At 51.7% G+C, this 25,257-nt stretch overlaps 1 protein-coding gene across 2 annotated transcripts in view; it reads right to left on the bottom strand.

Annotated features, from left to right (window-relative positions):
- Positions 1–25,257, bottom strand: part of ANXA6 (annexin A6) — a 54,280-nt gene that overhangs the window by 20,576 nt on the left and 8,447 nt on the right. For both annotated transcript variants that reach the window (XM_082621404.1, XM_082621405.1), the window contains exons 2-18: positions 23,983–24,026; positions 18,086–18,176; positions 17,304–17,398; positions 16,365–16,478; positions 15,305–15,395; positions 14,285–14,364; positions 12,250–12,306; positions 11,330–11,423; positions 10,805–10,900; positions 10,116–10,174; positions 8,531–8,653; positions 7,022–7,080; positions 5,506–5,584; positions 3,522–3,603; positions 2,165–2,259; positions 1,488–1,601; positions 52–142 (exon numbers count right to left, since the gene is read on the bottom strand). In XM_082621404.1, the coding sequence (XP_082477530.1) occupies positions 52–142; positions 1,488–1,601; positions 2,165–2,259; positions 3,522–3,603; positions 5,506–5,584; positions 7,022–7,080; positions 8,531–8,653; positions 10,116–10,174; positions 10,805–10,900; positions 11,330–11,423; positions 12,250–12,306; positions 14,285–14,364; positions 15,305–15,395; positions 16,365–16,478; positions 17,304–17,398; positions 18,086–18,176; positions 23,983–24,000 (1,438 nt within the window). In that variant the 5' untranslated portion in view covers positions 24,001–24,026. The remainder of the gene's footprint in view (positions 1–51; positions 143–1,487; positions 1,602–2,164; positions 2,260–3,521; positions 3,604–5,505; positions 5,585–7,021; positions 7,081–8,530; positions 8,654–10,115; positions 10,175–10,804; positions 10,901–11,329; positions 11,424–12,249; positions 12,307–14,284; positions 14,365–15,304; positions 15,396–16,364; positions 16,479–17,303; positions 17,399–18,085; positions 18,177–23,982; positions 24,027–25,257) is intronic.

The raw sequence follows: 25,257 nt of genomic DNA, 5'->3' as shown, positions 1-25,257 counted from the left end.
CTCCCCCCCCGCACCTCCCAGCGGCACTGGCCCCAGGCCTCCCGCACTCACCCTCCTTATAGGCCTCATTGATGGCCCGGATTTCGGCGTTGGTCCGAGTGGCCAGGATTTCGATGAGAGCCTTTTCATCTGTGCCGGCTCCCTAGAAGGTCAAGGCAAAGAGGATCTGAACCACAGCCCTGACCCCTGTGCAGAGGCCCGAGGGGCCCAGGTCAAAGAGACCCCTGCTCCAAGAAACCATGCAGGAGGTCAACGCTCAGACCAAGCCTTCCCTAATTTTCTTTTTACCCTCAGATGTGGCCCCCAGACCAGACCTTGGCACGATCAAGGGACCACACTAGCTTGTAAAGATTTCCAGAACCTCCTATGAGAAGTGCTTTGGACCAAAAATTTTAAAAAGAAAAGAATATACAGGATATGGGGGTGTGTGTATAAAAATGCTTATATGCATATATATCTGAATATAAATATTTATATCTAAGTACATAAAAAGGACAGAGGACGTGCACCACAGTGTAACAGTGATTGTGGTCTCCGGGTGGGTGAGGGATCACAGATGATTTTTATTTTCTTCTTTTTTGCTCTGTGTATGTTTTCCCAAGCTTTCATGGTGAACACATATTTGTCAGAAGAAAAAAAAAAGTTCAGTGCTTTAAGGAAAACAACAAGCTACATTTGTTTACATTTGGATTTGATGAATGATACATGGACTGAGGCAGCTGAGGAACCCATTATTCTAAGGTCCCCACTTTGGGGGAGGGAAGGGAGGCAGACAAGACTGGTTGACTGTTGCATTCAAATATCTGTTAAACACCCATTATGTGCCAGTCACTGTGCAAGCTGCTGGGGCAACGGCTATAAAATAAGGTAAGACGTGTCTCTGTCCTGGGAGGTTACTGCCCAGTGGTCAACTGGTCTCTGGGTTCTCTGACCTGAAGGAAAGCTTCAACAGTCTCTTTATTAAAAGCTGGTGTGTGATGAGGACAGCCTTATCCTCAGAGTGTTCTGAGATCCATGGTCTAGCCCCATCCTTCTCCTAATTCCATGTTTTTAAGTCATTCATTTTTTTGTCCAGGAATTTTAAAAGGACAATAATCTCAATTTGCTTTGCCCAGGGAATGTCTGTTCTCCTCTTAGTCCTTAAGGAGCCGAAACTCTAGTGGTTTCATGTGGTTGTCAATCAGGCACTCTAATCAGACAGACTTGATCTGAATTCCAGCTCTGCTACTTCCTAGTGCTATGACTTTAACCAAGTAACTTAAGCTCTGAGCCTCAGCTTCCTCATCTGTAAAATGGGGACAAAAGAGAAGCCTTGCCTTGTGGGTTGATGAGACAGGGAACTGAGCTAAGACACTGAGCCCAGGATAGGTGTGGGAGGGGGTCTACCAAGGAGTTACACCCAACACACCTGGGCTTGGGAAGAGTGCCTGTGTCCCCCCGAGCACCCACAGAGACTGGACCCCACTCCCTTGGTGCCCACACCTTACCTCCATGGCTTTCTTCAACTGCTTGGCATCATAATGGGCCGGTGGCATCATGAGCCCCAGAATCAGCCTCGCCAGGTCTCCAGAGAGCTCAGACTTCAGGTCAGCCATCAAGTCCTACAGAGGGCAGAGCCAAGGTCATGCCAACATCAGCACTTGCCCACATGTGACTTGGGACAGGAAGGAGACATGGAAGGAGGAAATGGGGGCTCCACGTAGATGCAGGGATCATGGGAGCCTGTGTCTGTCTTGGCTGATGTTGGGTTCACTGTTTTGAGGAAGCCAAAGAGGGTGGGGGACAAAAACCAAGCTGGAGGAAGACCTGCTTGTTCTCCTTGGAGGCAGGAGACAGGGAAGGAAAGGGGGCAGTGCCATTTCATTCCTGGGGAAACTGGTCAGCCAAAACTAGATGCCACTAACACAACTCATATCCCTGATCGAAGCTCTAAGTGGAGCCAGTCACACACGTGTTGCTGACCACAAGGAACCCGGGGTGCAGTGGGAGGGAGAGGTGTGTGTGCAGGCAGCCCAAATCCAGTGCTGGAGACACTCCAAGAACACGTGGCCACAAGGGGTCCCACTGCCATGAAGACCCAGGTGCAGAGCTGGCTGTGACAGGCCGAGCTCCCTCCAAGGAGGAGCATGGAGGGGGGGCCAAGGGCCCAGGCTGAGGCCCTTACCCGGCCGAAGTGAGACTTGAAGGTCTGGCGGATCTGCTGCCGTTGGGCGTTGCTGCGGTGCGTGATGATGTCAATGATGGTGTCCTCATCAGTTCCTGAGTCCCCAAAGCCACAGTTCAGAGGAAGGCCTTGGCCCATCTCCCCCATCTCCCCCAGTGATGGGCCCCATCCACCTCTGTCAGGGTAGAGGCCAGGATAGGCAGTCTTATGCCCCCAAGTCCCTGCAGCAGCCTTGCTTCTGGCCCAAGCCACTAACTTCCCCTGGATTTCTTCTGCACTTCTTTCTGCTGTGTCACTAGTTGAGGAAAAAAAGACCCCTGGGAGAGCAGAGAGCACTGGGTTGAGAGCCAGGGCTTCTGAGTTCTAGTCCCAGCTCTGGCAATGGCTATCCCCTTGGACAAGTCCCCTCCCCTTCTGTTTCACGAAGAGCTGGACGGGTTACTAAGGGATCCTTCCAACCTGACAACCTAAGTCCTTTTGGGGACCCTGTGTCCTTTCTCTGTAACGCCCTGAAAGCTGGACCCAAAGTCCCTCTAACCACAGCAGGTTGACTCTGGAAGGCATCAGGGTACCATTTCCTGCCCCTCAGATCAATGCCATCAACCTCAGACCTGGCACAGGACTCTGTCTTTATTTATTTATTTATTAAATTTTTAAGGACTCTATCTTTCAAGAACATTTTTACCCCTGTCATCTTACAGTCCTAGATATGCTTGGTAGATATTATTATTCCCATGAGACAAATGAAAATGAGGCCCAGAGGTAAAAGACTTAGCCCAAGGTCCCCTGGGAGGTGCTGTTAGACAGGTGGGGGAGAAAGGGCAATGAAAGCCAAACCCAGATGCTCTGTCCCCGCTGGCCCTCCTGAGGACAGGCCACCCACCCACAGGTGGTTCTTCTCACCTAAGCCAAATGGAGGCCTGGATATGGGTAACCAGCAGGGGGTGTTCCCACGCCAGAACTGGCCTCTTGGGTTACAGGGTCTACATCCCTTATTTTATGCATGGAGATACTGAGACCCCCAGGTGGGTTACAGGACTTGCCCAAAGTCACACAGTGAGTCAGCAGCAAAGCCAGAGCAAAAACCCAGCCTTATCACCTAGTACTTTTTTCTATACCAGGGCCTGGGAGCACCTTGGTCTCTGGGAATGTTCCTTACAAACGCCCTCACTCCCCTCCTCCCTAGACCTAGGGAGCTGGAGGCTCCAGGGTGATGGAGACTCAAAGCAAATAAAGTGCTCGTCATCCTGCAGACCCCAGTCTGAGGCCTCAGCTCTTGCCCCTGCCAGGCCCATTGCCAGACCTGCCACCCCTGCTGCTCCAGAGGCCAACCTGGTCCCTTTCACGTGCCCCTTACCAAGTCCCTTCATGGCTTTCCGCAGGGCTTTGGCATCTGCGTCAGGGTTAAAGTCACCAGCTGGGTGCACAGTTCCTTTCATCTGCAAGAAGCAGAAAGTGACTCAGCAGGTGCCTGGAGGCCCCCCGGGGGCCAGGCCAAAAGAGGAGCATGCGAGGGAGGGGAGGCTTTCCCCATGAGCCCCAAACCAAGCAGCTTGGGGGGAAAGAGGCGGGGGTGAAGGCACAGCAGACAGACCCCTGCCCTAGAGCTGAGAGAGGGAGGAGAGCGACAGACCCAGGCCTGGGAGCAGGTCAAGTGTTGTCAGGGGAAGAGAGGCTGGGCTCCTGCCCCAGGAGTCAGCTCTGGCCCAGCTGCACTGGAACCCAGTCCATCGGAACCCTGCTCTGTTGCCAAGGTCTTCTTGCCTCTTAGAGAAATGCTCTCCCTGAAAAGGCAACTGAAATGTCCTGAAATACCAGAACAGAGTTGCCCAAATTTCAGTCACTCCTGAATGACCTTCACAATGTTTTCTATATTTGTGTACACCCCATGTTATTTCTTAATATTTTAACTTAATTCAGCTTCTGTTTTATTTAAATGCATTCATTTTGAAGTGCACTTAAATATTCCTAAAGGGCAAGGATTTTGGTCCATTTCGTTCTTTGATATACCCCCAGAGCCTGCAGCAGTGCCTGACACAGGGGTAAGCTCTCAAAAAAAATTTGCTCAGTGAATTAATGAATGAAAATGATTTTATATCACTATCATGAATAGAAAGTTGGTGTCACGTGCCATAAACTGATAATAACCCATGAAAATAAATGTCATAAAAACAAAACACAGGCTTCCCTGGTGGCGCAGTGGTTGAGAGTCCGCCTGCCGATGCAGGGGACACGGGTTCGTGCCCCGGTCCGGGAGGATCCCACATGCCACGGAGCAGCTGGGCCCGTGAGCCATGGCCACTGAGCCTGCGCGTCCGGAGCCTGTGCTCCACAACGGGAGAGGCCACAACAGTGAGAGGCCCAAGTACAGCAAAAAAAAAAAAAATTTTCAAATACCACCAAATTTAACAAGACACCGTTGCTTGCCAAAAGCTGTGAACCTGAAGTTAGCTCTCTCAGCTCTTTGTGAAAAGGGGAAATTAGCGACTATGGCAAAGATGTGGCACCAAACTGAGACTCCTTCTTTGACATTAACAATAAGGTTGATGAAAGTGAAGTGGAGCAGCTTTCTCACTATGTGGAGTCAGTGTTATTTAATGCCATGGAAGTCCCCCTCCCCAGAAGAAAAACTCAATTCATTTCTCATATGACTTAACATCATCTGCAATGACAGCTCTTGCCTTATAATTTGGGAAACGCTGTCCTATAACATCAGAGCACAAGAGCCCTTGGAGGGCATCCAGACTGCCATGTCTAACAGCCTCGTCTGAGAGGTGGAGACAGAGAGAGGTGGGGACCCGCCAAAGGTAGCTAGCGAGTGAGTAATGGAGTCCTAGGTTCCAAATATTTTCGTAGGGGCCAAGTGCTACCAGTCCCTGGATGCATTTGCCCTGAGTACTTCTGTGAAACCTTTCCTTCTTGCCCTGTGTGGACCCTGGGTCTGAGGATGGTCAGGATGACCAAGAATCCCCCAGTGCACCCAGGGGTGCCCAGCTGTTCTCAGCTTTCATGCCTCCAAAACCCAACTGTCGGGCCCAGGATGGGATAGGCCCCGCTACTGAACCAACCAGGTCTCCATTTGGCAAGGTCTGTTAGTAGTTAGTTGGGCAGAACACCTCCCAGCATGTGAGAGGTGAACGCAGGAATCAGATGCCAACACCAGAGTGCCCACCCACCCATCCATCACTCCGCGGAGAACAGGAAGCTTCAAGACGCGAGACTCAAACGTGTCGGGTTGGCCACCAGGGGGCAGCTGGGTGCCAACCAGAGCAGCAGGAAGGTGCGAGCAGAAAGTAGAAGCTGCGGTCAAGAGGTCAAGCAGGAGTGGGGGAGGGTCTGACCTCTACTCGGGCCACTGCACTAAGTTCCCACATCTGATAGGCCACCTGCGCTGCCTCCGGGAAGAACTTGCCGGCAGCACTGGAATGGAGGGTGTTAGGGAGAGGACAGGAGGGAAGGTCATCGTGGGCAACACACACACACACACACACACACACACACACACACACACTCACACACACTCTCTCTCTCTCTCTCTCTCTCTCTCTCTCTCTCTCATGCACACACACTTCAAGTAAATCCATCTGGCTTTCCCTTCTCTGCAGCCTGGGCCTCACCCATTCACCACAGCCCTCCCTCCACTTCTGAGAACCTTCTACCCTCTCTTGAGACCACCCCCCACCACCATGCTGACTCTGAGCAGCAGCCTTCCCGGCGCCAGGCCCCACGCAGGAGATGATTTCTCTAGTCCCTCAACCTCCCCTTTCCTCTTTATAATTTGAGTGACTTCTATCCAAGTCTCCCCTCTCAGACATGTCCATGACCAGCTTAGGTCCACGCCATCTCTACCTCTCCTTCTGCCAAGCACCCCGGTTTATTAGTTGCCAGGTAAGTATCTGCTGAACTGAATCAGCCCCTAAGGCACTTAACAAAGGTAAACAGGAGGCTCTCGTATTCCCTACTTAACTGGATCATTGTAAGCCCCAGAGAAGGGAAATCAGAGTACCTATAGTTCCTTTCCTAGCACCCAAATCTGGTCAAGTCATGCCCCAATTTAACGCCTCCAATGGCTGGCTCTCTGCTACCCTTAGGTGAGGTTCATGTGCCAGGAAGAGGCCCCAGACCCTGCCCACCTCTCAGCCTCATCTCTCTCCAGCATGCTACAAAAGTGCGACCTCAGTTACATAAATGAACCAGGCTGTGCCTTCTCCTCTCTAGGCCCTCTCTCCACCCCAAACACTCTCCCTCCAGGCCCTGTCTTCACCTCTTCACCTTCCTCCTTGCATCTCAGCCTCATTATCTCCAGGAGCCTCCCCGCCCTGTCTGGGATAGTGCACCCTCTGAGGGCTCTCAGAGGCTCATATACTTCCCCATCATGTACGTACACCCTGGTCTGTGTGCTTTTCTAGTCCGGAGGCATCATCACTGTGCTTCCCCTCAATGCCTGCACATGGAGAGTACTTAATACAGAGATGCTGAATAAACAAGTAGTCAGAGCAGGCATCTGTATTTTTTCCATTTAACAGATGATGAAACCGAGAAGCACCTGTGAAGAAGGTAGCAGGGACTAGACCCTCATATTCTGATTCCTGGTCCACACCCCCAGACTGATTTCCAAGTTCACAGGAGTAGATGTCTCCATGTATGGGAGACCACACTCATGTGCACAAACATGGACACGCAGACTTTCACCTGTGTGGTGCTCTGACCTTCGGGGAAACCCCAAGCCCATCCAATCCATCATCCATCCATCCATGCATCCATCCATCCACCCATCCATCCAGATGAGGCCAAGAGAATCCTGACCAACCAAGCCTGAAGCCACGCCCTCCAGCCCTCGGCCAGGAGGTCACTTACTCATCATCTCCCCCACACAGCTTCAGCAGAGTCTTCTTGTACTCGCCAGAGGTGTCATTCTGGGGAGAAAGACAGAGAAAGGTTACCTCTCACTCAGCCCTGGGATCCTCTCAGACAAGGAGGGGAGGTTCTCCCCCAAACAGGGGGAGGCTGACCACGTATTCACAGCAGCCCTGACTCTCCTCCTGTCTGGAGGTGGCTGAGACCAAAAAGTGGTGTACTGGTAAGTATTAACAACTGGCTCTCTGGGAAAAAAAGAAAAAAAAGCCCTGATTTGTAGCGTTTGCCAATTTCCATTGTGTAAATACCTCCAATGGACAATTCCAAGCTACCGATATGCCTTTAGTGAACGTGGAATTAAGAAGAGACGCCTTCCCCAGACAGCTGCCCTCAGCACACCCCTGCCACCAGATAATCCCCAGCCGCACTCTCCCACATGAAACAGTCCATAAAATAGGGCTCCCTGAGCAAAAACATTGGGAGTGCCAAAACCAAACAAACAAATGTACATTTGATAGACACGGCATATTCTACATCCCTCTTGGAGCCTCATAATGGACATACTATAGTGAAGGCTGTGAGAAGTTCTGAGGTAAAGAAGCTGACTTATCTTTGCTTATTCTACTTTTTCCCAAACGTTTTCCATGGGACATTTTTGCACACAATGCTTATACAATTTCTATTTAGAAATACACTTTGGGGGGCTTCCCTGGTGGCATAGTGGTTGAGAATCCACCTGCCAATGCAGAAGACACGGGTTCGATCCCTGGTCCGGGAAGACCCCACATACCGCGGAGCAACTGAGCCCATGCGCCACAACTACTGAGCCTGCGCTCTAGGGCCCGTGAGCCACAACCACTGAAGCCCGCATGCCTAGAGCCCGTGCTCTGCAACAAGAGAAGCCACCACAATGAGAAGCCCAAGCACCGCAACAAAGAGGAGGCCCCGCTCACTGCAACTAGAGAAAGCCTGCATGCAGTAACAAAGACCCAACGCAGCCAAAAATCAATAAATAAATTTATAAAGAAAAAAAAAGAAGCACACTTTGGGGAGCACAGCTTGAACTCAGAAAGCTTTATCCCACTCACCCGAAACAAGGAGAACCCAACCAGCTCTGCATCCGTCTCCTGTCTCCAGTCTCATGGGCTGGACAGCCCAAAGTCATCGCCTGGCCCAGGGCCAACAGGTCCCCAATAAACCCTCCTTTGTGTTCTTCAGTGCCTCCTGCTGCCTTCAGGAGGCTGACCTCTCACTGCCCTAGGGATGGAGTCCTCAACCTAGATTCAACTTCATGCTCTTCATGGCCCCGCCCTGCCTTCCTCTAAAGAGGTGCCTCATGTCTTACAAGCACCCTGGACACTTGCTCCTCTGTTGAGCTGCCTTAAATTCCCTGAAGGTGCCACAGGCTGAGGCTCCTGGAATCCCCATGAGATGCACAGCTTTCCAGGACAGTGCCTTTTCCCTTGGGAGAGTTCCCCAGCCCTCTCTGTACCCCCGTGAATGCCTCACCTTGATCATGCTGTACAGGGACTTTTCATATTTCGTCCGGAATATCTCCCGGATGTCGAGCATGTCCAGCTCACTGCGGGAGACCATGATGCGGATCAGGGTGTTGTCCCGAGTCCCCAGCCCCTGCAAGACAAGCGGGTTTGGCGGACGGGGAGTTGAGAGGGCCTGGAGTGCTGACAGCCCCCAGCTCAACTGAAAATACAACTTTTTGAGATAAAATGTTAAAATTAAGAATGAAAGAAGCAAATTGCCAATCCCTCCAAAGCTCTCTGTGTGTCCCTCCTGCTTTTATCTCCTTCCTCCCCCCACCTCATGTCATTCCCATCCTCGATACCCTCATAATTTTACCTAACTTTGTAACTCTAAGCAATACATGGTTTAGGTTTGCCCTTTTTTTTTTTTTTCCAGTACGCGGGCCTCTCACTGCTGTGGCCTCTCCCGTTGCGGAGCACAGGCTCCGGACGTGCAGGCTCAGCGGCCATGGCTCACGGGCCCAGCCGCTCTGCAGCATGTGGGATCTTCCCAGACCAGGGCACGAACCTCTGTCCCCTGCATCGGCAGGCGGACTCTCAACCACTGCGCCACCAGGGAAGCCCGAGGTTTGCACATTTTGGAACTCTGTAAATACACCACTATGCATTTATTTGTCCATGCTGCTCCTGATGGACACTGGGTTGTTTCTATTTCTTTCATAATATGGACAACACTGCTATGAACGTTCTTATGAACACATCATACAGGCAAACGTCTCTGCGGGGCCCAGCTGTCCAGCTCACTCTGGCGCTGGAAGACAGAGGATGGGCTACAGGCCACTTGTCCTTGTGGAATGGCCATGCAGGGACTTTGGGCCTATGGCCTCTGGCAACAAATGATTCATTCAGCCTGGTGCACTGTGGAAATATCACCACTTTCTGTGTGTCATGTGTGTAAAGTCCTGGGAAGCACTATCCTCAGTACCCGGGTCTCAGGGATGAACATCACGAATCTTGGCAGAAAATGCTGAACTGTTTTTCACTTATTTACGTACATTGTATATAAACATTTTGTTTAATAGTATTTAAAAAGCATGGGCTTCCAATCGGGATTGGCATATACACACTACTATGTATAAAATAGATAACTAATAAGGACCTACTGTATAGCACAGGGAACTCTACTCAATACTCTGTAATGGCCTATATGGGAAAAGAATCTAAAAAAGAGCAGATGTATGTATAACTGATTCACTTTGCTGTACACCTGAAACTAACACAACATTGTAAATCAACTATACTCCAATAAAAATTTTAAAAAAGCATGGGCTTCCAACCTAGCTGGCTAGCTGGATCGGGTGCAGGCTGTCACTGTACCCTCTGATCAATCTTGAGGACAGGGCAGGTATTGGGTGGACAGGTGTGTGACCAGGCAGCACTCCAGGCTCTGGAGCTCACCTGGGACAAAGTGCCATCACGCTGTCCTGTGGTCAATGCCTTGAACACTCTCTTTGGCCAGTGGACCCCAAGGATTTGCCAGACTCCCAATAGTCCTGTGGAGGCGTGCAGAGTCCCCATCCCCCTACCTCATTCACATCAACCCCACCACGCACCTTCATGGCCTTGAAGAGTCTTTCAGAAAAATACTCTGGGGTGCTCCGGATGCACTTCACTGGGAAGAGGGAGGAAGAGGTAGTTACTCTGGCTGCCTCGGAAGGACGAAGGGGTGGCCCGAGCCCTTTTTTGTTTCCGTTCCTTGGGGGTCACCAAGTTCAAGCCTGGGAAGAACCTGGTTCCTGATAAGCCGCAGTCCTAGAGCACCCCAGACCCACCACTTTTATCACAAATCCAGGGGACAGAGAAATCAGAAAATGGGCCTGTTGTAATGTGGGGAGTGCACTGCAAGGACCCCCTTCTACTTTCTAGTCCTTCGGGGTTTCATAGGGAACTGGGTCAGGTGGGGAAGCATCTGGGATGGGGCTGGGAAAGGTAGTTCCTCAACAGAAAGGTACCAGCTGAACCTCTGGACCTTGCTGGCAGAGTGGGCTAGAACCTGACTACTTTAAATAGGGTTGGTGGGGGATAGCTCTGGGCAAGATGAGGGCTGGGCCGTAGTTCTCCCCCAAGAAACACATACACACAACCTACCCCAGGCTCAGACATACTGACTCTTGAAATGTCTGGCTTGCAAACAGACAACCTGGTTTTCTCCTTCCCACCTCCATACCATACAATTCCCCTGTTCCTGGGTCAGAATCCCTGAATCCCTCAAAGGCCCCGGGAATGCAATGTCAGGACGTACCCACAGAAAGCATCAGCTTCTCAAAGTCCCCGGACAGCTCCCCTCGGATGCTGGCTTCGATCGGCTTCCCCGTGGTCTTCAGATACTCATCAAACACTGAGTCCGACAGAGAGAAAGGGGTGTCAAGAGTACCCCCATAACACTGGAAGGAATGGGGACTTCAGAAGGGGAGGCATAGTGGCCAGGACCAGAGTGCCACCATGAAGGTAGGGCTGGCACCTAGGAAGGGGTCAGGGAGGTCGTGCACATCACCAGTCACCATGCAGCCTCGCTGCGTCTGCTGTGAGGGACCGTGTACACCTCCTGCTCCAACATGAAGACAGGACTGGTACTGAGATGGAGGGGCTGAACATCCTGTTAAGGCCTCTCACGAGGGCCTATACAAACCACCGTCTAATAAAATCAAGACTAGTGTTTGGGTTGTGCATGAGGCAGCTATCATGCTCCCTTAGCAGGAAAGGAAAAGAGAAAGGAAATCTTGGCATAACTCGATGGGGGCAGCTGTAGGTCTTCTCTGGAGCTTACCCAACCGAAGGTGCTGCTTGCTGCGATTTCCCAAAATGTAAATGAACTGGGCTTCATCTGTTCCCCATTTCAGTTCCCCTGCCTCGTACAGGTCCTGAAGGGGAAGAGGTGGGACTTAACTAAAAGAGGAAACCGCAGGAGACAGAACTCACCAGCCAAGCCACTCAGAACTGCTGCCAGATCCCTGAACATGCCAGTAATTGGTAGCCTCAGGACATCTGCATACACCTGTACAGCTGTCTCCCTTTCTTTCTGGGAAACTCCTACTCAAACTTCAGGGCCCAGATTAAATGTCCCATTTGTTCTCAAAGCACTTGCTGATGTCCCTAGGCAGAGTTCTTTTTCCTTCCCTCTCTTCTAGGCTTCCTGTTTCTTTATAGCTTTGATCCAGTGTATATTATAATATTTATATGCCTTGCTTCCCACTATGACACGGGCTCCTCAAGAACAGGAATTATGTCTTACATTCTCTGTATCTACTGCTGCAGTGTTACTGGCACATAGTGGGGGCTCAAAACACCTGGAATGTATGGTATATCCACAGGGAGGGCGTTTGTGTGATTAATATATGCCTGTCTCCCCAGTACTTTCTGACTTTGTTCATTTAGGATTCCCCAGTGCTTGGCAGAATGCCTGGCACATAGTAAGTGTTCAATAAATATTAATTAACTGAATGAATAAATGAACAAATGATGAAAAGCTCCAAAATACATCTCACCAACTTTACGTACTGTGTACCTTTGAAAGCTAACTTAAGTCCTTTCTTCAACAAAGTGCTGTATAAATGATGGCTGTGAGTCAGTTATTTCTAGTATCCGATGCAAATTACTTTGCCTCCAGCCCTTCCCTGGATGCCCAACCTCTCCCCTCTCTCAGGGCTGCCTCGCTGTGCCCGGGGACCTCCACTGGTGCCGATTTACCTGGACGTCCTGCTGTACCAGGTCCTCGCTCACTACATCATCCTCTTCCCTGGTTCCCTGGGCAGAAAGACAAGGAGCACGTGGTTCAAATACCAGAGCCAGGACAAAGCCTGGATGCCAGTGGTGGAGACAGGAAGGACTGGGAAAACCATGGTGGCCCAGAGTATCCAGGAGAAGAGACTGACAGCAGCCACTGGATCAAGACCACAGCACCTGGGAATTCCCTGGTGGTCCAGTGGTTATGATCCGAGCTCTCGCTGCTGAGGGCCTGGGTTCAATCCCTGGTCGAGGAACTAAAATCCCACACACCGTGCAGTGCAGCCAAAAAAAAAGAAAAAAAAAAGACCACAGCATCTATTTTGCAGCAAATCATAGGGCCCCTCCCACTGGCTTCTCCCTCATCCTTGGAGCTTGGACCAAACAGGGGAGTCCTGAGAATACCCAAGGTCTTCCTAGGTGCCTCCACCCCAGAGGAAGCCTTGTACTCAGAATACCTCTGAGGATAGGACTCCTGCCACAAGTCCTGGCATGGCCCACGAGGCCATCCAACATCACAGGGGTCAAAAGTCTGCATATTTGCATTCTGTTAGGGGCAGGCCCTCTTAACCCAAGGAATTCACCAATGAGGATTTGAGACTGGGGGCCTGAGATCTGAGCTCACAAGCTGTGAAGGCACCAAATCCTATTTGTGTTCCTGTCACTCCACCCACGCCCTATGCCCCATCAGACAGAGGGGGATACTCATAGGGGCCAGGGGCCAGCCATACTGGGCTCCTAGTTATGTGGGCAGAGGTCAAGCCTATGTTTATCTCCTGTTCCCCCTGAACTGTGCATTTCAGGATCTCAAACCCCCTGGTTCTCTTTGGGAGTGAGCCTAAGGCGACAGAGCCAGTACGCTTACAATCCGTGCTATGTAACCGCCTGCTAGATGTTAGATATTGAGGAGGCCACATCCTTGACTCCAAGATACAGGCTGGCACGCTCCTGTCCGGAACATGCACTTTGAAAATGGGGGCAAAGGCCACGCTTTCCCACTCTTGAAGATCATCTCCTGATAATTCCGCAGCTGCTTAATACAGAATGAGGATAGTTATGGTAATAAGAGGAAGAGAACTGGGAGCAGCTGCTGTAAAATGGGGGGAGGGAGGGCAATGAAAGAAACGAAGAGGTGGCTTTATATATAAACCTTCCTAGAAGTTTGGTCCTTGGAGCTGGACTTGAGATACCTCAATGCCTGTTCCCAAGGGGCTGGGCAGGGAGAGGAGAAGCAGAAGGGTGGGATGTGTACTCCAGCCACTGAAGTCGTGCGGAATGCAGGCCTGCTGTTGCCAGAGCTTTCGATTATTCAAAAGAATCTAGAGATCTGGTTTTGGACCAAAATCTCCCTAGTTTTAAATGTTAGCAACTAACTCAAAGTGTTTTTTTAAAAAAAAAGTATGTGGGGGGAAATGAACAAAGGAAGAAACCCAACTTGGGCAGGCAGAACTCAGCCATGGACACCAGTGTGCAGCATCTTTATGCTCTTTTTTATGTCATCCGTGGGTGGGAGGGAGTAGCAGGGCTTGGCTATGGGGGAGTGCCACGCAGGCAGCTCCAGAGATGCTATGCCCCTGCTGGCGCCCCTGCTGGTGAGCTCAGGTAGGTGCAGTGGCTGGGGAAGCCATGGCAGGAACGAGGCTGGAGAGGAGGCGGAAGGGGTATGTGTGGAGAGAGGAAGGAGGACACAGGAGCACAAGAGAGACAGGGTATGTGAAAAGAAATGCAGGTCACCTGCCTGTGCAAGCCACGGGGGACAGAATAGACCCTGGACGCTCAGATTCCACACCCAGGTGAGCCAGAGAGAAACCATCTCAAGTTTGAGGATAAGATGGGCAGAGGTGGGGGGGAGGCCACAAAACACCAAGGAGGACTTTACATGTGAAGAACCACCAAGGAGGCCCTCATGGGCCACCCTGTTTGGGAAAACAGGGAGAAGGTGCTCACAGCCCCCTGCACCCTGACAGAGAGCTCAGGGAGGGCCCCAAGGTGGACCAACCTGCAGCAGGACCACAAGCATCTTCTGGAAGTGACCAGAGGTGTCCCCAATGATGTCAGCCTCCAGGTCTCGCTCGTAGGCTGCGGGGAAGGAACACAAGCTCTAGTCCCATCCCCAGGACACCCCAGGAAACCAGGATAAAAGTCCCTGCTGCCCCTAAAATGATCAGGTATTTGTTACAAATTCCCAAACCTAGTCCCAAACCCAGACAGCCATGGCAAGACCCTGGGTGTATTTTCACAGTTCTCTGTACTGACCCATGATGTGATGACATGGAATCTGCCCAAGCGTCTCTATCCCCACCTGTGCTGTCCTACCCCAGACACCATCGTTGCTCACCTGGAGAGTGGCTACAGCCTTCTGACTGTTCTCTCTGCTTCTCCAATCCACAGCAACATGGGTGACTGTCTTAAAGCCCACATTCATCATGGGTGCCTGTTTCCCACTGGGCTTGGAATAAACATTGTCTCTCTCTCTTGGCCTACATGGCCCTGTGTAATCCTGTCCTGCCCTCTACTGCTCTAGCCTCGCACTGGATACCAGGCTTATTCTGCTCGAGGGCCTTTGGTCTTGCCATCCCCTCTCCTGGGTCTTCTTCCCCACTCTGTGTACAACTGGATCCTTCTCATTTCCTCCCAAGACAGGCTTCCCTGACCACCTGTCTGAAGCACGTCCTCCCCAGTTAAAGTCGGATGCTTGTTCTCTGTTTGTTTCTTTCATAACACTTCACCACCACAAGTCATCATCATGTTTATTTGTTTACCTGTTTATGATCTGTATCCCTCATTACCTCGTTAATCTATAAGTTCTCAGGCAGGAGCTATATGGATGCCCACCGCCATATCCTAAGAACCTCCTAGCACACTGCCCAGCACAGAGCAGGTACCTATTGGATGGATGGACAGAACAGAGGGAAGGAGGAAAAAAAGGTGAATGGGTAGAGTCTTAGGGTCCCTACTCTTGTGATCACCTTCATTACACATCTGAAAAACCCTGCACGGCCCCTCCTGCTCTTCTCACCATCTTTGTACGCTGCCACCAGCTGGTGGATCTGCTCATTGGTCCGCGAAGCCAAGATCTCAATGAGGCACTTCTCATCGGTACCAACGCCCTGGGAGAAGGGAAGGGGCATGTGAGTCAAGGGTTGGGATGGGAGGCCACCAGCCCCGAGGTGGGAACCTGGGGTGGTCAGAGCAAAGCAACCCGCAGCACTCAGGGTGCCCCTAACACAGCTCTTAGGCACCAAGCTGGAGCCGCGGCCCTGAGACAGGGGTTCTGGTGCCACCTCTGCCTGCAGCTTGCTTTGTGATTGCTCATTAAAACAACTTTATCTTTCTGCACCTCTCTTTTCTCATCTATAAAATGGAGATGATACGAGTTGCTCTACTGAACTCACAGGAAGAATGAGAAGGTGATAACCTCTTACATGGCTAAGTTTATTAGTTAGAAACAAATTCATGTTTACTAGCTCATCTGAGGCAAAGATCATAGCACTTTATAAACTGTAAAGTGCTAAGTACACTCGAGGGCATTTGGTCTCTCCCCGCTTGGTGGGGAGCGACTTTCTATCTCCACTAGCCTGGGCTGCCCCTCAGATCCTGAACACACCTCCTCAGCCGCTCCTGCCCTTTCCTCTCCAGCCCACTCTGATCAACCAAATCCTCTCCAGGCTCTGGGCCCAGCTCGATCCTCTCATCTTCTGTGACGCCCTCTCCAGCCACCCCGAGCCCAGGGCCTGTCCTCATGACCTCCTTTAACATGCCCTTGGCCTTTGGGTGTTGGACACAATCTGTCTCTGCTTCTCTGTGTCCTGCTTCCTCGGGACTGTAAGTTGCTGGGGTGGGCCTGTGGGCCAAGGGCCCCATTTCACAGGGTGGGCCTCACACCGACACCTGTCCCACCTCTGTCCATCTGGAGGAGACCGTGGCGCCCCTCTGGGGTAGGATTTGAGCAAGCTGCCTCCAAGCAGGGCACACACGCGGGGTGGGTGCAGGGCTCACTGAACGCTTGCTGGAGAGGTTTGAATCTCCCATTAACCACGCCCCCAACCCTCACACATGCGCAGACCCACGCTTCATACCGAGATGGCGTCTTTAATTTCTTTGGCATCGCTATAGGCAGGTGGCTTCATGAGACCCACAATCAGTCGTTCAAACTTCCCTGTCAGCTCGTACTTCAAGTCTGCAATGAGGTCCTGGTTGCGGGGCAGAGGGAGGAGGAGATAGAAGAGCAGTTATAATGATAAGGATTACATTTAATGAGCACTTACTCTGTACAGGCACTGAGCTAAGGAATCTCACTTAATCCTCATTGGTGAAGGTAAATACTATCATCAGCCTTCAGAAATGGGTTTAGAGACCTCAGGTAACCTGCCCAGAGGCACGCAGCTAGCAAAGGGCAGGATTCAAGTCCACAGCACTGTGCCTCTTCCCTGCCATTGCCTGTTTACTTGTTCACTTTGTGTCTCTCCCATCATCCGTGAGTCCGTAGGGTTACCTCAGGTCTTATTCACCTGTGTAGCCCTAACCCCTAACACAGTGCCCAGCGTGAAGCAGGTGCTCTAGATGTTCCCATGGCTGGATGGTCCCTGCCTGAGAGAAGAAAAAAGGAGGGGACTTCCCTGGTGGTGCAGTGGTTAAGAATCTGCCTGCCAACGCAGGGGACACGGGTTTGAGCCCTGGTCTGGGAAGATCCCACCTGCCACGGAGCAACTAAGTGCCACAACTACTGAGCCCATGCGCCCGAAACTACTGAAGCCCTTGCTCCGCAACAAGAAGCCACTGCAATGAGATGCCCACGCACCGCAATGAAGAGTAGCCCCTGCTCGCCACAACTAGAGAAAGCCCACGCACAGCAACGAAGACCCAACGCAGCCAAAAAAAAAGAAAAAGAAAAAAGGAGGGCAGAAGTGCCAGCACAGAGGCTGACCTAGAGTAAAATACTCAGAAAAGGCCCTGAACACACAGGTGAATGAAATCATTCACCCTCATCCCACCCGCCCTCTGGTTGCCATGGTTACCTTGCCATAGAGGGACTTGTAGTTCTGGCAGATCTCCTGCCTCTGCCTGTTGCTCCGGGAAGTAATCAGCTCCAGTATGGCCTCCTTGTCACTGCCTAGAAGAGGGGAGGCACCCGTCACCCTACCCCAACCTGCCTCCAGGAAGCCCGCCAGGGTTGCTCCCTGCAAGTCCTCAGCATCAGCCTTCTGCTCACGTGAGGCAGTGACGTTGGAGGGGGGATCTATGGGGACCTGACAAGCCACCACTGAGAGAGATCCTAGCACATGCAGTATCTGAGCTCAGAGGGCCCGTGATCTAGCTCCTCATCACATGGATAAGGAAACTGAGGCCCAGAAAGGAGCAACAACTCACCCAAGGTCTCCCAATGAGCCTGGCTTAGAAAAACCTAGGTGTCCTAATGCCCAGGACAGGGTTCTTTCAGTGATAGGGAAAAGAAAAGAGAATAATAAGCAGCAAATTCAGGGTAGTGCTTACCCCCAAGAGAAAAGACAGAGTGATGCTAGCAGGAGGGGGACCTACCATGGAGGTTTCAACTATATGAGGAAGCAAGTGCTATTTCTCAAGTTGGGTGGCAGGTCTATGGGTAAAGTTTCTCCTACTCTTTAGATCTTTTTATTCGAATAGTTCATTATAAAATTATAATAATAAAAAGAGGAGACCAAAGAATGACCAAGTACATCTCACCATCCCACCCCACCGCCCACCAAAAGGGCTACCCTCAAGCCCAGTTGAATCCCGCTTCTCTTCCTGAGGGTCCCACTCCTGGTGGCCGAGCACCCACCGAAGCCCTTCATGGCATTGTACAGAGTCTCGGCATCCTGGCTGGGGTCAAAGTTGGGGAAGTCGTGAATGGAGCCCCGGTACTTGGCACCCTGTGGAGAGAAGAGCAGAGGGTGAGGTGCTGGCCCTGAACGGGGTTCCCAGCCCTGGTCACAGGATAAAGGTCCCCGCTGTCCCTAAAATGATCAGATATTTGTTACAAATCCCCAAACCCAGCCTCCATAATGGCCACGGCAAGACCCAGGGGTGTATTTTCACAGTTCTCTGAAGAGACCCAGGACACAGTGAGATGGAATCTGCCCACTTCTCTCTATCCCCACCTGCACTGTCCTACCCCGGACACCATCGTCGCTCACCTGAAGCGTGGCTGAATTCCCTGCCCCTAAAATGGAGCGCTGGCTACAGAAAGCCCGGGCAAGGGTACGGAGGACTCTCCCTGTACCTCCTGCCACCGCCTGCCCCAAGGGTGGTGCCATTTCCCCACGGGAGGAGAGCTCAGCCAAGCCCCCGGCTCTGCATCACTTTCCCAGGACCCGGGAGAGATAAAAGCCAGACTGAGTGCAGGGAGTGGGAATGATTCCTGCAAAAGTAACCAGAGCCCCACATATGTCTATGGCACTTTACGGTGTACAAAGCCTTTTCACCTCCATGAGTGTGATTTTTTTAGTGTCTTGTAGAAGCGCTTAAGATGATCTCTATCACAGAAACAAAGAAACCAAGCCCCACAAAGGGAAGCCACTTGCTGGGGTCACACAGAACCCACATCTCTCTCCAGTTCCCCTTTGCTGTCTAGCTCCAGAAACCTTGCAGCTGCCAGCTTCTGAGGGTGGGGTCCTGGCCCAGGTCGGGGGGCCCAGAGCCACCCTCAGAATCAACACCCAGATGAGGTGCTGCTCTTCTGGGCCCAGTAAACTGAGCCATGAACTGGCATCTGAGGACAAGCTGGCTGGGTCCTTGGGACAAAGGCGGGGAGAGGCAGTGCCAGAGAATCTTAGACATCGAAGCTGAATGCACAATGGGCTGGTTCACAGAGAAGTCAGATATGGGTCAGCCATGGGGCCCCGGAGAGCAGTGAGAGCTGGGGTAGCCGTGGATGCCAGAGCCCAGGGCACTAAGCACACAGTGCAGTGACAGGGCACTTAGCCTGTGCCAGGTCCGATGCGAAGGGCTGAAGATTTAGGGAGAAAGAAGACCCGAGCCTGAGTTTCATGAGCTTCTGACCCAGTGGAGGAGAGAGACTAGAACACAAATTAGCATAGAGCTCGTAATAAATACCCCATGACAGAGGCAAAGCAACTTGGGAAAACAGTGGAGGGCAATTCCAGCTGCATGAGGGAACCAGGACAGGCTTCATGGGAGGGGCAGGGTGGCTCGCATAACTGTGCCTAGAGAGTAAGAAGTGCACGGCAGCAAATGAGCCTCCGACCACCTCCTGTGTCTCCCGGCACCTGCACTGCAGAGCCTGGCCTGGCATTTGAATGCTCTGTTGGTTTATGTCAGCCGCTGCTGGCTCCTCCAAGGTATGCATGCGTGGGTGCAGGGTTGCTATTTAAAGTTCTGGCAGGGAGGATGACCAGAAAGGGACACAGCCCTCTTCCCGCCACCCGTGAATCCCCTGCAACCTGATCACACCGCTGGGCAGAGAAAGAAAGAGTAACACACGCTAGATACCCAGACCAGAAAAGAGATACTCCCTTCAGAAAGCTCCACGCGTATCTGTCTCGCTCACTGATGTATTCCCAGCTGCTAGCTCAAGGCTTGCCACAACTAGGCACCATTTGTTTCCTAGGTGGATAGGTGTACGGGCGGATACAGGACTGTGAACATACCCTGAGCAATCAAAGAAGACTTCCTGGAGGGGAAGGCTAAGCTGAGCCCTAAAGGATGAGCAACAGCTGGCCCAAGGGGTGTGGGAGGGAAGGAAAAGGCTTCATACAGAGAAACAGCATGGCAAAGGCCTGGAGCCAAGAGCATACAAGAACAGTCAGGAAAGCAAGCCCAGATTCTTCAGGGCTCTTGCGGATGCCCAAAGTTGCCAAGATCGTGGGATTGTAAGTGGCCAGGAGGGAGGAGGAGAGAGGAAGGATGGAAGCGGAGCCCCCAGGAAGAAGGGAAGAGGTCCCAGCAGTAAGCTGACACCTTCTCTCCTGCTGCTGCTGCTCTCCCCTCTCTTCCCTCCTCACCCAGTGCAGTGGTTGAGGCAGCATTTGGGGCAGAGGCTGCAGCTGAAAGATGAGGCCATGCCATGCTGGAGGACAGGAAGTCTAACTGCTGACACAAACCCCGATCAAAACGCTCCCTTAGGGCTTCCCTGGTGGCGCAGTGGTTAAGAGTCCGCCTGCCGATGCAGGGGACACGGGTTCGTGCCCCGGTCCGGGAGGATCCCACATGCTGTGGAGCGCCTGAGCCCGTGAGCCCTGGCCGCTGAGCCTGCGCGTCCAGAGCCTGTGCTCCGCAACGGGAGAGGCCACAACAGTGACAGGCCCGCGTACCGCAAAAAAAAAAAAAAAAAAAAAAAAAAAAAAAAAAAAATGCCAGGGGTCACCCTAGCAACATTAGAGACACAGGGATAGTCCTTCAAATCACCCAGGTTTCCCATCATTGGTCATTCTCACACCAACCTGGTGAATTTGCATCTCCAAGTGCCACCTGCACAGCTGTCCCCACTTCTCCACCTCACCCTGACTGCCTGCCACCCCTCTGGCACACAGGTTCCTGGCCTCAAGTACCCACGAGGGGAGGGGAGAGAAGAGGAGAAAGGACTTTCTACCCTGAAATATTCAGCAGGCCCCAGTGCCAGCTGGTGAGCAGCCTGCACCCCAGGCTCCACCCAGGCTGCTGCTAGAGCAGGAGTCCGGAGGCCGCTCGGGAACCTAAGCCACATGAGTCAGAGAGGTGGCTGCCCAGCCAGGACTCCACCTGAGAGCCGTCTTGAGCAGGCCTGACCCAGGCCTCCCCTCTGCAGCTCCTGGAGCTGCAGGCACCAACACCTGCCACCCTCGCCCTGTCCCCTAGCGTTCTTATGCTCACCTTCACGTCAAACCCAGAACATCCCTGTGAAATGGAGGCCACAGAGCCATGCTTCTGGGCCTTTCTATGATACCACACTATTTCTTTATGACTTTGGGCCTCAGGGTCCCCCCTTCTGGAAGGAAAGAGGGAGAACTGGCACAGAGATCACAGTAAAAGTAACGGGGGGCGACCCGGACCAGAGAAAAGAGGGAGTGGCTTGTTCTGTGCCTCTTTGTGTGTGTGTCTGTGTGTGTGTACACGTGTGTGCACACATGTGTGTATTGGGAAGGGGTGCACAGGAGCAGAGTTGGGGTGCTAGTAATTGGGAGCATTAGACACAAACTTCAGCTCAGTGGAAGGAAGACCTTTCTCACTCTTCTCTAGCACGGCAGTACCCGACTGATTCAACTTCGATTTTTCAAAACGTGATACACTTTCAGTAGAAACTGTACTTCGAATTGTACTTTTTTTTTTTTTGCGGTACCCGGGCCTCTCACTGTTGTGGTCTCTCCCGTTGTGGAGCACAGGCTCCGGATGCGCAGGCTCAGCGGTCACAGCTCACGGGCCCAGCTGCTCTGCGGCACGTGGGACCTTCCTGGACCGGGGCATGAACCCGTGTCCCCTGCACCGGCCGGCAGACTCTCAACCACTGCGCCACCGGGGAAGCCCCTCGAATTGTACATTTTGATCTTTTCCTGGGCTTGCGATATGCTGTAGGGTCCTCTCTCACGATGCTGGGCAGAAGAGCAAGCCGCAGCTCCCAGTCAGCCACGCGACCACGAGGGTGGTCATCTAATACACTGACGGCTATTCTGTACCCAACCATTCTGGTTTTCACTTTAAGTACCGTCTTCAATACATTACATGAGACATTCAACACATTATTATGAAATAGGCTGTGCGTTAGATAATTTAGCCCAACAGTAGGCTCATATAAGAGCTCTGAGCACAGTTAAGGTAGGTGAGGCTAAGCTCTGATGTTCAGTGGCGTAGGTGGATTAAATGCATTTTCAACTCATGATGTTTTCAACTAACCATGGGTTTACTGGGAGGTAACCCCACTGCAGGTCAAGGAAGATCTGTATTGTCTTCAGCCCCCTTCTTCTTTCCCCCGACCCTTGCACTCCAAGCATCCAAATTGCTTTTACTGCCCTGCACACACTACGTTCTCTCCCCTCTTCCCCTCTGTTCCAGCACCCCCTCGACCTAAAGCACTCTCAGCTCCCTTGTTCTTCCTCAAGTAGCTCTCTCCAGGCAGCTTTTCCTATTTCCTCAACCTGCGTGCCCCCAGAGCTCCTTTACTGCTCCCACTAGAGCATTAGCACTGTGCATGGGGGCTCCAACTCATCCCATAGGATAAGGGACCCCCTAAGGCTCTGCCATCCTAGGACTCTTGCTTGTAGGATGTCTACGGCTGCTGGTCCATGGCGACAAGAAAGCACAGGTCAGCTAGGCAGACAGCAGGGTCTAGGAGCACTGATCCAGGAGTCCAAAGATGTGTGATTTTGGTCCTGGCCACCCTGGTCTCCCAGGACCTGACCTGTCCACTTGGGTCATCCAGAACCCTGCAATTCGAATGTCTCTCAGGAAGTAACTCTGGGATGATTACTCATGGGAAATGGGTAGCAACAACAACTATGCCTTGGATCTTTGTCTATAACCACTAGCACTCTCTCCTGGTCAGAGAGGCCACTTGTACAAAGTGTGCTCCTCAGAGGCCGACAGGGAGGCCAAGGCTAAGACTTTTTTGAGTACTGATCCTACATCATATAACACACTGTGCTCTTCAAAAATTGTGAATAGACATCCTTAAGGCCCTTGTTCACTGGGTGGCAAGTCATGAAGGTGGGGACAAAGTTTAGTTATCACTGAGCTCAATCACCTCATAATGGAAACTGGGGCTGCAGAGAAGGTAAAGAACTCACCCAAGATCACACAGCTCGTGTATTATGTCTGTGGCCAATAGCTCTATGATTGACATGAGGGACCAAAGGGGCCAAGTCAGGGGTCCCTTTGTTTTATTCTCCCTTTTCAACCCCACTGTTGCAGTGACCACGTCTTTTTCTCTAAGGCCAGCCAACAGGGATCACTCTCAGGCAAACCATGGCCCAGAGCAACACCTAGCTCTGACCAAGGACGGAACCTAATCCTGGCCACACACAGGAGTAAAAGCTCTGATACAACTCAAATTCCACAGCCCAGCAAAGCGCTCAGACAGCATGAAAGACTGGTGTCTCCCAAGCCAGGGAAACTTAATCCCAAATGCATGTGAAAGAGAGGACCCAAATCCACCTCCAGAGCAGAGAGGACCCTCTCTAATGCTTTTGCCTATCCAGTATCCGTCTCCCTTCCTGGGGGAACCACCCTTGAGCCAGGCAGTTCAGGTGGGACCAGCTCTACTGCCTGGATCCAAGTTACCCAGGCCCAGCCAATGAAAACCAAACCCAAGACTTTCCCTGGAATCGTTTGGTATAAATTATGTTCTATCCTGCACGCTGCCCAGGAAGCAGAATGGAAGCCTAGAGCTGCTGCTGGTGGCTAGTATGAACAATTAAGGAAGAATGTGTCCAAGAATGAAGCCACCCAGAGGAGGCCCAGTTCACGGAGGCAGAATCCTGACAATATCACATGGGTCCCTGGATCCAGCCAGACCTGAAGCCCTGGGCTTCTCAGTCATGTGAGCCAATACATCTCCTTTCTGCTTAGGATGTTGTGTGTTGGCATTGGTCACTTGCATCTGAAAGAGCCGTGACTTATAATAGGAGCAAGCAAAGCCTGAGAACCTCTCCAGCTCCTTTGTAACTGAAGGCATCAGGGATCTGTGCTGCAGGCACAGGAGAAGCCCAGGCCCAGGGGAATGACTATAGGAGGGGAAAGTCTCCTTACCTGTGGTAGTTTGGCCATGGTCTCAGGTTCTGCAGCAGAAAACACTGTGGAGAAAAAAGAAATGCCATGAGATTCCTCTGCACTCTGATTCCCTCCATTCTTTTCCCTAAATTTCCTCAGCCTCATTCCTTTCAAGGGAGAGTGTGCTCCCGCTGCTGTTTTCCAGCTGCCTCCAGCCCTTCAGGTTAAATCACACCCAAAGACCCAGCTCAGGGCCAGGCTCAGGTTTTGGAGGATAATGGATGGACTAGCCAGTGTCCAGATGCTCACAGCAGGATGGGAAAGACTCTTGGAACCAGGAGAACTTGAAAGAGGGAAAGGGCACGACCACTGACCAGCACGGTTCCTCCAGGCCACGCAGGGCACTTTCCCAGATGCTGTCCCACTTAATCCTCACAGCAATCCTTCCTGGAGTCAAATTCCCCTTTTTCATAGAGGAGGAGACTGAGGATGGGGGTTCAGGGAGGTTAAATAATTTGCCCAAGATCATACAGCTTAAAACTGACTTCACTATGTATGAAATAAACAACAAGGACCTACTGCATAGCACAGGGAATTATATCCAATATCTTGTGATAACATAAAATGGAAAAGAATCTGAAAAAACTGAATCACTCTGCTGTACACCTGAAACTAACACAACATTGTAAATCAACTATACTTAAATTAAAAGAAGACCCTGAATTCAACAAAGTCTAGATCCCAGGGTCCATGCCATCTGCACCATGCATGCTCTCTTTCCAAGTCACCGAGAACTGTTCCAGAATTCAGGGCTTAACAGTCTGTAGATGGGCACCCTCAAGGGGCTCTGGGTCACCTGTTGCAAATACCTGACGGGCTATGGTTTCTTTAGCATCTACTCCTATTAGGCACTGCTCTAGGCACTGAGGATATACCAGTAAATAAAAGAGACTTTCTAAAACACGTGCTTGGGCTTCCCTGGTAGCGCAGTGGTTGAGAGTCTGCCTGCCGATGCAGGGGATGCGGGTTCATGCCCCGGTCCGGGAAGATCCCACATGCCGCGGAGCGGCTGGGCCCGTGAGCCATGGCTGGTGAGCCTGTGTGTCCGGAGCCTGTGCTCCGCAACGCGAGAGGCCACAACAGTGAGAGGCCCACGTACGGCAAAAAATAAAAACAAAAACAAAAAAACATGTGCTTTTCTGGAGCTTCCTCTATAATGGGGAAGGATAACAAACATATGACAAAAACTAAGGAGAAAAGATGAAGCTTGGTTGGGAGAGAGTGACAAGGGGTGTGATCTCAGGTGGAGCGGCC

This window comes from Mesoplodon mirus (assembly GCF_964341445.2).
Source record: "Mesoplodon mirus genome assembly, chromosome: 5".
NCBI classification, from domain to species: domain Eukaryota; kingdom Metazoa; phylum Chordata; class Mammalia; order Artiodactyla; family Ziphiidae; genus Mesoplodon; species Mesoplodon mirus.
Note: the sequence above shows the minus strand (reverse complement) of the source record. Positions and strands in the feature narration are given on the sequence as shown.